Source organism: Electrona antarctica (assembly GCF_951216825.1).
Source record: "Electrona antarctica genome assembly, chromosome: 3".
NCBI classification, from domain to species: Eukaryota; Metazoa; Chordata; class Actinopteri; order Myctophiformes; family Myctophidae; genus Electrona; species Electrona antarctica.
In genome coordinates, this window is record NC_136808.1 from 54,656,741 (window position 1) to 54,668,457 (window position 11,717).

Sequence of the window (11,717 nt, forward strand, 5' to 3'; positions counted from 1 at the left end):
GGTTGGCCTTCCAGCCAATAGCATTCATTTGCGGTTGCTTTCGGGATTTGGAAGTTGAATGGTGGATTGAAACCAAGCCCCCAGTAAGGCTATCCAACGTTGAAGATGCCACTACCTACTGGCGAAATGTGGAATTGCAGCCCTTTCATGGGGATGGACGGACGTTCATGACGTCACGTGCGTAAGCCCGGACCTCAAAATTGAGGTCCGGGGCTAGGCTAGGCTAAACTTCCGCTCGCTCGACCCATTGAGTTATAATTATACTTCCGGCAGTCTTCCGGGTGCTTCAAAACGCCACTGAGCAACTTCCACTGAAATGAATAGCGGGGGGGGGGGGGGGGGATTGATTGATTGATTGATTGAAATATTTATTAACAGTTTGCAGAATTACAGTACATTTCAAGCACAAACTCAATACAAAGGCTGTTAACTGTGAGTGGACGACCCAATTAAGCATTACACTTGTTTACAAGAGGGTCCACCATGTTCAATTCATCAAAACATTTAGAGACGTACAAATAGACACTTCTATATAGACAAAGAACAGAACAGGAATTCATCATAGAGGTAGGGGGCGGTGGGGGATTCAGATTTTTACGGGGGCCAGTTTCGAATTGCAGCCGTCCGTAGGTGCACTTTGAGAGCGGTTTTGAAGGAGTCAAGGGATTTGCATGTCTTAATGACTGTTGGTAGGGCGTTCCACATTTTGGTGGCATAGGAGCGAAAATAATTTAGTCCCTTGTTTGTGCCGAATCTGGGTTGTACATGGTTCGTTGCACTCCCTCTGGTGTTGTGGGTGTGGACTTCGTTAACATTTCTCAGAGCTCTATGATTGAAACGGGTCTGTAGAAAACAATAGACACTACGACGCCTACAAATTCACGCCCCCCAAATAAGACAGGCTGCGGCCGGCCACACATCTGGTCCGTTAGAGAACAGTGTACTGCAGACACGTCCTCCACGCTGGCCTGTGGTTTTCTCAGAGTGCTGATGAGAAACAGTCTGCTGTAGGCATTAGGCATTAGGCTCAGTAGTTCAATAAGGGGGGCCACGCACTCCTCTGCCAGCTTTCAGTCAGAAACAAGAAATTCAAATTTTTCGAGAGGAATAAATCATTGAGAATGAAGGAGCTATTTGCAACAGAGTGAACATTAATCAGTGCCATCCTGAGAGGCTGCAGGACAAAGAGAGGCTCAAGCCAAAGGGCGCGATTAAAGCAGTAGTGGACAGTATCAAAGTATGCATTTACTTTACGATTAAAGCAGTAGTGGACAGTAACAAAGTATGCATTTACTTTCTGTCGGGCAGACATCTCTCATCTCCATAATTTGGATAACTTTCCGTTTTTTTTTTTTGAGAGTCGATAGCCCCTCCTATGTCCAGCTTTTGGTGTATGTGCACAAATTTGTCCTACACCAACATTAAATCCCTTTGACAATAATGACTGGACGATTAAAGCAGTAGTGGACAGTAACAAAGTATGCATTTACTTTCTGTCGGGCAGACATCTCTCATCTCCATAATTTAACCTTTCGTGTTTTGTTTTTTTGAGAGTCGATAGCCCCTCCTATGTCCAGCTTTTGGTGTAGGTGCACAAATTTGTCCTACACCAACATTAAATCCCTTTGACAATTAATGACTGGACAATTTTGAGTGTTTGTGTAAACACAGACATTGAAGATGAAGGTGAGGACACACATTGTGATTGGCCGGAATGAGATGATGTATGATGATAAGAGCGCCCCTCACTTCACACAGGTGTGATTTTTGTTTTATTTACACCCTACTTGATCACACTACAGCGTCACACAAAAGCATCACGAGTAGCAGATCTGCAAGCTCAAAGTGCGACGCGAAGTAGCGCATTTTGAGCTTGTAGATCTGCTACTTTTGCCGTTTTGGAATTTGAATTCTGAAAAGTAACAGTTTCCACAGTTTGATTACACAAGTACTGGGTTTGAGTACTTTGTCCACCAATGAAATATATAGTTTCTGTCTACCACCATATGATGTATACAAAATAAACACAAAGGCCTCACTCACACCTTCGCATCTAGCATACAACATTGTTGGATGCTAGATGTAAACAAAGGGTAAGTGTCATGGCCGCCCCAATGCATTTCCAATGGAAGTCACATGGTTTGACACAACATTTTTGTTGTACGGCTTTCGGCTGTGTTTCGACTGCCCCCCTCCCCCTCGTACAACAAAAATGTTGTGTCAAACCATGCATGTGACTCCCATTGGAAATGAATTGCGAGCTTGCATCAGTAAACAAGTCTCATGCTTCAGCTATACAACAATCTGTTGTGACCATGTGAGTGAAGCCAAAGGCACGGACTGCTCACCTCACACTGGGTGTGATATGTTTCTCTCGGGATTGAGAGTTGAGCGCACAAAGCTGCCTTGCTGTGTTTGTTTGTTTCATGCAGCGTGCCAAAAAGACGCTGCCCTATCACGACTACATCTGTTGTTGTTGCTGTAGATCTGTCTTTTTTTGTTGCATGTTACGTTCCTGTATAGATTTCCTTGTTTTGTTTATATCAGGTTATTTTGCCGGAAGGGCCTGGTGTGAGCGAGGCAGCTCACTCCCCCCCACACACCACATGCTTCCTGCCAACTCTGCAACCCTGCAATTATCAGGGGACAGACACACTACTGTACATGGGAAATAAAGAAAAACAGTGAAAATTTTGCAAGAAAGAGAAAAGCTTTTTTTTTTCCATTATGTAAATATGTACGGGAATCGATTTGTGTCCGGTCAGAGCTATATATGCGTAATATTTCCATTATGGAATTAAAAGGAGTTGATCCATAATTCCACATACATTTACTAATTGTTCACTCAGCAATAGATATGGCTGATGAAATGCACTGAAAAGGGGAGATGAAACAGTTGCAGTCGGGCAGAAACCTTATGTATCTCCATATTTCAACTTCTCTCTCATAAATGAATGCCTTACGCCATACACAGGCAACTGGCGGCCCGGGGGCCACATGTGGCCCCCACCATCACTTAATGCGGCCCGCAGGTTAACATCATAATATGCAAACATGACCCGCTTTAATTACTTATACTGTATGTAGCTTAATGGAGTATTTAAATGTTATTGTATTTTCTATGTCCAATGTATTTGTATTGTATGTATATAACTATAACTAAATGCAGGTAAAAAGGTTACTTTTCAGGATTCCATTTAAAAAATGTGTCCCTCTGGAGTGAGTGGCTCATCTCCATCTTCAAAGTTGCCTTACGCCATACAACAATGTCACACAAAAGTAAAAAATCACACCTGTGTGAACTGAGTGGTGCAAGGTCTTATATAGCCTGATCAGCTGTGGTCTGACGTAATGTCAGTGACCATAGTAACCATGCTCATTTTTTTGGGTCCCATGTACAGGTACACACATACATAGACACATACAGACAAAGCTGGTTGTTGGAGTGGTTTGCACCACTCAAAAAGAAGAAAAAAATCACACCTGTGTGAACTGAGTGGTGTAAGGTCTTATATAGACTGATCAGCTGTGGTCTGACGTAATGTCTGACGTAATGAAATCACACCTGTGTGAACTGGGTGACCATAGCAACCATGCTCATTTTTTGCCTGTTGTAGCCAGTTGTAGGAGTGGTTTACACCACTCAAAATTAATAAAATAACCGGTCTACAAGCCTACAGCGTGTCACATCCCAACGGGACGACACAACATAGGCTCTTTTTCCCCCAAAATTTCCCGAAAAGCTACTGTTTTGGACATACAAGGTTTACACCCGTCAGCGACGAAACGCTTGGCGGTTTAGAGAGTCGTGCCAACACATCTGGCATTTTTAATGACTCGTTACATATTCAATGGCAGCGTTTCACTCACGGATCTTTTGTTAAAATAAATGTTTACCCTAATTTCCGAGAGGGCATACAGCTTTGGACGCAGCACGCCACGCAGAGGGAAAAGAGAACATATTTGCACAGGTGCAACTATGGGAAATCAAATTCTTGTTTTGGTGCCAGAACAAGTTAGAGTCGAGACATTTATTTAGTGTTTTGTTTTATTTCTCTCGTATAATCTCTCATGTATAAGTGAAGGGTTGGTGTTAGCAGTGAATTCAAGTAGGTGCCATTGGTGCATGCATGGCAGCTGAAACACAGCGTTCATGCTGCATAAATGAATGCTATTGAGCGTCCTTAACCACTTATGCACTATTGAATACTCCGTCGCACGACACTCAAGAGCTGCGAAAGAAATACCTGATTCACAATGTATACCTCGAAGGCAGCACATTGTAGATCTGCCTCTTTCACTCGTTTTGAAGACTTTGTAAGGCTTTCCGGTAGGGCATTCACTTCTAGTCATTTTTACTAGTTGACTAGTTGCCTAGTTTACTAGTCGACTAGTCGACTAGTTGTTTAACTACCTATTATGTAAAACATAAAAAATAAAATAATAATAATAATAATTTTTTTGGAAATAAATATTTGTACATTGAAAAACGGTGTACATGGTGACTATAACTATAATCTACCTGATCTTGAGGCCTACAAAATATTTTCTTATCTTTTCTTATCAACTAGTCAACTAGTACCAACAAGGTCGACTAGTGGATTTACTAGTCGACTAGTAAACTAGTCGACTAGTTGCTTAATGCCCTACTTTCCGGCCTAGATACACTACTATACAGTAACGGAAACATGGAAAACACAGAAGCACGGAAAGGATCAAAATGCCTGCCTTAGCTTGGAAGGGATACGCCTGTGCTGTTCTCTATTCTGCACCATGGAACACGGGGCGGTCGGTTTCACTCCCTCGGTGCTGAGCGGCTGTTCAATAACATCATAACAATAATCATAATCTGCCCCCAACCTCCAACCCTCATAGCCCCCCAGATGAGGCACTTGATTGCTTTATTGATGACTGCTCCCCCACCCTGCTGGCATTTGACAGCCCGCACAGTGCATGTGATGGCAAACCCCAACCATCGTGCAATTCAGAGAAAACAAAACCGTGATTATCTGTAGTATCTAGACCACCTCGCCCCCAAGCAGGCAAACTCCATTTCCACGATATGACACCAACAAGGAAGGCATGATTATTAAACATTTTTGTAATTGTATGGCCCACGACAAAATTTTGATGAAATATTTCAGCATATTGGAATATTTAGGTTGACTTGGGATGCATTTTGTAACTGGAAATAATTGTGTTCCTTGAAATATGTTATTTGCATGAGCCCGCTATAGTTCTCCTGTCCTGAGCATATCATTATAGGTGACCATTCAGTGAAAATAGCTGATCTACAAGCCCACAACACGGCTATTTTTGACAGAGATTTGGTGTGGATGGAAATTGGAAAAAAAGGAGGAGACTCAATGGAGAACCAGCTGGTCAATGAAATATGTTGTCTCTGTCGGGTAGAGAGGTGGTTGTACAATGTGATGAAGTATGTTGTCTCTGTCGGGTAGAGAGGTGGTTGTACAATGTGATGAAGTATGTTGTCTCTGTCGGGTAGAGAGGTGGTTGTACAATGTGATGAAGTATGTTGTCTCTGTCGGGTAGAGAGGTGGTTGTACAATGTGATGAAGTATGTTGTCTGTCGGGTAGAGAGGTGGTTGTACAATGTGATGAAGTATGTTGTCTGTCGGGTAGAGAGGTGGTTGTACAATGTGATGAAGTATGTTGTCTGTCGGGTAGAGAGGTGGTTGTACAATGAAGTATGTTGTCTCTGTCGGGTAGAGAGGTGGTTGTACAATGTGATGAAGTATGTTGTCTCTGTCGGGTAGAGAGGTGGTTGTACAATGTGATGAAGTATGTTGTCTGTCGGGTAGAGAGGTGGTTGTACAATGTGATGAAGTATGTTGTCTCTGTCGGGTAGAGAGGTGGTTGTACAACGTGATGAAGTATGTTGTCTCTGTCGGGTAGAGAGGTGGTTGTACAATGTGATGAAGTATGTTGTCTGTCGGGTAGAGAGGTGGTTGTACAATGTGATGAAGTATGTTGTCTGTCGGGTAGAGAGGTGGTTGTACAATGTGATGAAGTATGTTGTCTGTCGGGTAGAGAGGTGGTTGAAGTATGTTGTCTCTGTCGGGTAGAGAGGTGGTTGTACAATGTGATGAAGTATGTTGTCTCTGTCGGGTAGAGAGGTGGTTGTACAATGTGATGAAGTATGTTGTCTCTGTCGGGTAGAGAGGTGGTTGTACAATGTGATGAAGTATGTTGTCTCTGTCGGGTAGAGAGGTGGTTGTACAATGTGATGACGTATGTTGTCTCTGTCGGGTAGAGAGGTGGTTGTACAATGTGATGAAGTATGTTGTCTCTGTCGGGTAGAGAGGTGGTTGTACAATGTGATGAAGTATGTTGTCTGTCGGGTAGAGAGGTGGTTGTACAATGTGATGACGTATGTTGTCTCTGTCGGGTAGAGAGGTGGTTGTACAATGTGATGACGTATGTTGTCTCTGTCGGGTAGAGAGGTGGTTGTACAATGTGATGAAGTATGTTGTCTCTGTCGGGTAGAGAGGTGGTTGTACAATGTGATGAAGTATGTTGTCTCTGTCGGGTAGAGAGGTGGTTGTACAATGTGATGAAGTATGTTGTCTCTGTCGGGTAGAGAGGTGGTTGTACAATGTGATGAAGTATGTTGTCTCTGTCGGGTAGAGAGGTGGTTGTACAATGTGATGAAGTATGTTGTCTGTCGGGTAGAGATGTGGTTGTACAATGTGATGAAGTATGTTGTCTGTCGGGTAGAGATGTGGTTGTACAATGTGATGAAGTATGTTGTCTGTCGGGTAGAGATGTGGTTGTACAATGTGATGAAGTATGTTGTCTGTCGGGTAGAGAGGTGGTTGTACAATGTGATGAAGTATGTTGTCTCTGTCGGGTAGAGAGGTGGTTGTACAATGTGATGAAGTATGTTGTCTCTGTCGGGTAGAGAGGTGGTATGTTGTCTCTGTCGGGTAGAGAGGTGGTATGTTGTCTCTGTCGGGTAGAGAGGTGGTATGTTGTCTCTGTCGGGTAGAGAGGTGGTATGTTGTCTCTGTCGGGTAGAGAGGTGGTATGTTGTCTCTGTCGGGTAGAGAGGTGGTTGTACATGTTGTCTCTGTCGGGTAGAGAGGTGGTATGTTGTCTCTGTCGGGTAGAGAGGTGGTATGTTGTCTCTGTCGGGTAGAGAGGTGGTTGTACATGTTGTCTCTGTCGGGTAGAGAGGTGGTATGTTGTCTCTGTCGGGTAGAGAGGTGGTATGTTGTCTCTGTCGGGTAGAGAGGTGGTTGTACATGTTGTCTCTGTCGGGTAGAGAGGTGGTTGTACAATGTGATGAAGTATGTTGTCTCTGTCGGGTAGAGAGGTGGTTGTACAATGTGATGAAGTATGTTGTCTCTGTCGGGTAGAGAGGTGGTTGTACAATGTGATGAAGTATGTTGTCTGTCGGGTAGAGAGGTGGTTGTACAATGTGATGAAGTATGTTGTCTCTGTCGGGTAGAGAGGTGGTTGTACAATGTGATGAAGTATGTTGTCTGTCGGGTAGAGAGGTGGTTGTACAATGTGATGAAGTATGTTGTCTCTGTCGGGTAGAGAGGTGGTTGTACAATGTGATGAAGTATGTTGTCTCTGTCGGGTAGAGAGGTGGTTGTACAATGTGATGAAGTATGTTGTCTCTGTCGGGTAGAGAGGTGGTTGTACAATGTGATGAAGTATGTTGTCTCTGTCGGGTAGAGAGGTGGTTGTACAACGTGATGAAGTATGTTGTCTCTGTCGGGTAGAGAGGTGGTTGTACAATGTGATGAAGTATGTTGTCTCTGTCGGGTAGAGAGGTGGTTGTACAATGTGATGAAGTATGTTGTCTCTGTCGGGTAGAGAGGTGGTTGTACAATGTGATGAAGTATGTTGTCTCTGTCGGGTAGAGAGGTGGTTGTACAACGTGATGAAGTATGTTGTCTCTGTCGGGTAGAGAGGTGGTTGTACAATGTGATGAAGTATGTTGTCTCTGTCGGGTAGAGAGGTGGTTGTACAATGTGATGAAGTATGTTGTCTCTGTCGGGTAGAGAGGTGGTTGTACAATGTGATGAAGTATGTTGTCTCTGTCGGGTAGAGAGGTGGTTGTACAATGTGATGAAATAAAAACATCAAAAGTAGCAGGTGCATGTTGTATAAAAAAATCACACCCGTGTGAACTGAGTGGTGTAAGGTTTTATATAGCATGATCAGCTGTGGTCTGACGTAATGTCTGACGTAATGAAATAAGGTAAGGTATTATGTAGCCTGATCAGCTCTGATCTGACGTAATGAAATCACACCCGGATGTGATTTCACAACTGGCTTTTTCTGTGCAGAGAAAATGACCATGGTTGCTACGGTCATCCAGTTCACCCGGGTGTGATTTAATTACGTCAGAAATTATTTTGAACATAGCAACCATGCTCATTTTTTTCTGCACACAAAAGCCAGTTGTAGGAGTGGTTTACACCACTCAAAAATAATAAAGAAGAATGCAAATATATAGGTTTCTGCCCGACAGCAACAATATACATTAGGTTTGAAGTGGTTAAGTGTGTTAAAATCATGCTAATAATAGGCTATCTATCTACCCTCAACATCTACCCCCGTATCGTACCTGTCCCCAAGAAGTGCCATCCACTTCCATGGACATCTACCCCCGTACCTGTCCCCAAGAAGTACCATCCACTTCCATGGACATCTACCCCCGTACCTGTCCCCAAGAAGTGCCATCCACTTCCATGGACATCTACCCCCGTACCTGTCCCCAAGAAGGGCCATCCACTTCCATGGCCATCTACCCCCCCCTGTACCTGTCCCCAAGAAGTGCCATCCACTTCCATGGACATCTACCACCCCCTGTACCTGTCCCCAAGAAGTACCATCCACTTCCATGGACATCTACCCCCGTACCTGTCCCCAAGAAGTGCCATCCATTTCCATGGACATCTACCACCCCTGTACCTGTCCCCAAGAAGTACCATCCACTTCCATGGACATCTACCACCCCTGTACCTGTCCCCAAGAAGGGCCATCCACTTCCATGGACATCTACCCCCGTACCTGTCCCCAAGAAGTGCCATCCACTTCCATGGACATCTACCACCCCTGTACCTGTCCCCAAGAAGGGCCATCCACTTCCATGGACATCTACCCCCGTACCTGTCCCCAAGAAGTGTCATCCATTTCCATGGACATCTACCACCCCTGTACCTGTCCCCAAGAAGGGCCATCCACTTCCATGGACATCTACCCCCGTACCTGTCCCCAAGAAGTGTCATCCATTTCCATGGACATCTACCACCCCTGTACCTGTCCCCAAGAAGGGCCATCCACTTCCATGGACATCTACCACCCGTACCTGTCCCCAAGAAGTGTCATCCATTTCCATGGACATCTACCACCCCTGTACCTGTCCCCAAGAAGTACCATCCACTTCCATGGACATCTACCACCCGTACCTGTCCCCAAGAAGTTCCATCTACTTCCATGGACATCTACCCCCGTACCTGTCCCCAAGAAGTACCATCCACTTCCATGGACATCTACCACCCCTGTACCTGTCCCCAAGAAGTACCATCCACTTCCATGGACATCTACCACCCCTGTACCTGTCCCCAAGAAGTGCCATCCATTTCCATGGACATCTACCCCCGTACCTGTCCCCAAGAAGGGCCATCCACTTCCATGGACATCTACCCCCGTACCTGTCCCCAAGAAGTACCATCCATTTCCATGGACATCTACCACCCGTACCTGTCCCCAAGAAGGGCCATCCATTTCCATGGACATCTACCACCCGTACCTGTCCCCAAGAAGGGCCATCCACTTCCATGGACATCTACCACCCGTACCTGTCCCCAAGAAGTGTCATCCATTTCCATGGACATCTACCACCCGTACCTGTCCCCAAGAAGGGCCATCCACTTCCATGGACATCTACCCCCGTACCTGTCCCCAAGAAGTGCCATCCACTTCCATGGACATCTACCACCCGTACCTGTCCCCAAGAAGTGTCATCCATTTCCATGGACATCTACCACCCCTGTACCTGTCCCCAAGAAGGGCCATCCACTTCCATGGACATCTACCACCCGTACCTGTCCCCAAGAAGTGTCATCCATTTCCATGGACATCTACCACCCCTGTACCTGTCCCCAAGAAGTACCATCCACTTCCATGGACATCTACCACCCGTACCTGTCCCCAAGAAGTTCCATCTACTTCCATGGACATCTACCCCCGTACCTGTCCCCAAGAAGTACCATCCACTTCCATGGACATCTACCACCCCTGTACCTGTCCCCAAGAAGTACCATCCACTTCCATGGACATCTACCACCCGTACCTGTCCCCAAGAAGTTCCATCTACTTCCATGGACATCTACCCCCGTACCTGTCCCCAAGAAGTACCATCCACTTCCATGGACATCTACCCCCGTACCTGTCCCCAAGAAGTGTCATCCATTTCCATGGACATCTACCACCCCTGTACCTGTCCCCAAGAAGGGCCATCCACTTCCATGGACATCTACCACCCGTACCTGTCCCCAAGAAGTGTCATCCATTTCCATGGACATCTACCACCCCTGTACCTGTCCCCAAGAAGTACCATCCACTTCCATGGACATCTACCCCTGTACCTGTCCCCAAGAAGTTCCATCTACTTCCATGGACATCTACCCCCGTACCTGTCCCCAAGAAGTACCATCCACTTCCATGGACATCTACCACCCGTACCTGTCCCCAAGAAGTGTCATCCATTTCCATGGACATCTACCACCCCTGTACCTGTCCCCAAGAAGTTCCATCTACTTCCATGGACATCTACCCCCGTACCTGTCCCCAAGAAGTGCCATCCATTTCCATGGACATCTACCCCCGTACCTGTCCCCAAGAAGTATCATCTACTTCCATGGACATCTACCCCCGTACCTGTCCCCAAGAAGTACCATCCACTTCCATGGACATCTACCCCCGTACCTGTCCCCAAGAAGTACCATCCATTTCCATGGACATCTACCACCCGTACCTGTCCCCAAGAAGTGCCATCCATTTCCATGGACATCTACCACCCCTGTACCTGTCCCCAAGAAGTGCCATCCACTTCCATGGACATCTACCCCCTTACCTGTCCCCAAGAAGTGCCATCCACTTCCATGGACACCTACCCCCGTACCTGTCCCCAAGAGGTGTCGCCTACCTCTAGGGACATAAAACTACAGCATTTACTAATCCTTTTAGCACTTCCTTTGCCTGGGCCAAGTTCGGACCAGGACAACAACATTCAAAAGATGACAGGCAAGGTCGACACAGGCCTTCTCTGTCTCCTCAAGGTCTGGCGAGGAATGGACCGGGGATTGATTGCACATGTCTATTGTTAGTAGTGACGCTGCAGACTGCAGCCGAGAAGAAGTTATCCACACACATTATGACAAGGCGTGTTGACATCTGTCACACCAGTGATTGAGTGTTTGAATGAGATCCCCGCGATTACATAAGATTCTGGTTTACCAACTCTCCTCCTGAGATGAATCTGCAATATTCTGATGGGGTGTGTCTGTGTGCGTGCGTGCGTGCGTGCGTGTGTGTGTGTGTGTGCGTGCGTGCGTGCGTGCGTGCATCTGTGTACTATACCTGTGACAGTCACAAGTATTGTAGAGTGTGATAAATGGAGGACCATTTTCCTGGCCCAGGTTAGTTTTATGGTTAATTAAATGTAGATCAGCTAT

The 11,717-nt window shown here is 45.8% G+C and overlaps 1 protein-coding gene across 1 annotated transcript in view; it reads right to left on the reverse strand.

The window, feature by feature from the left end:
* LOC306920583 (inhibitory synaptic factor 1-like) overlaps positions 1-1,022 on the reverse strand; it is a gene marked incomplete at its 5' end in the record, with an annotated part of 33,945 nt that extends 32,923 nt beyond the window's left edge. Inside the window, one exon of the mRNA XM_079497395.1 lies at positions 945-1,022. Coding sequence (XP_079353521.1) covers positions 945-1,022 — 78 coding nt within the window. The remainder of the gene's footprint in view (positions 1-944) is intronic.
* Positions 1,023-11,717: the final 10,695 nt, after the last annotated feature.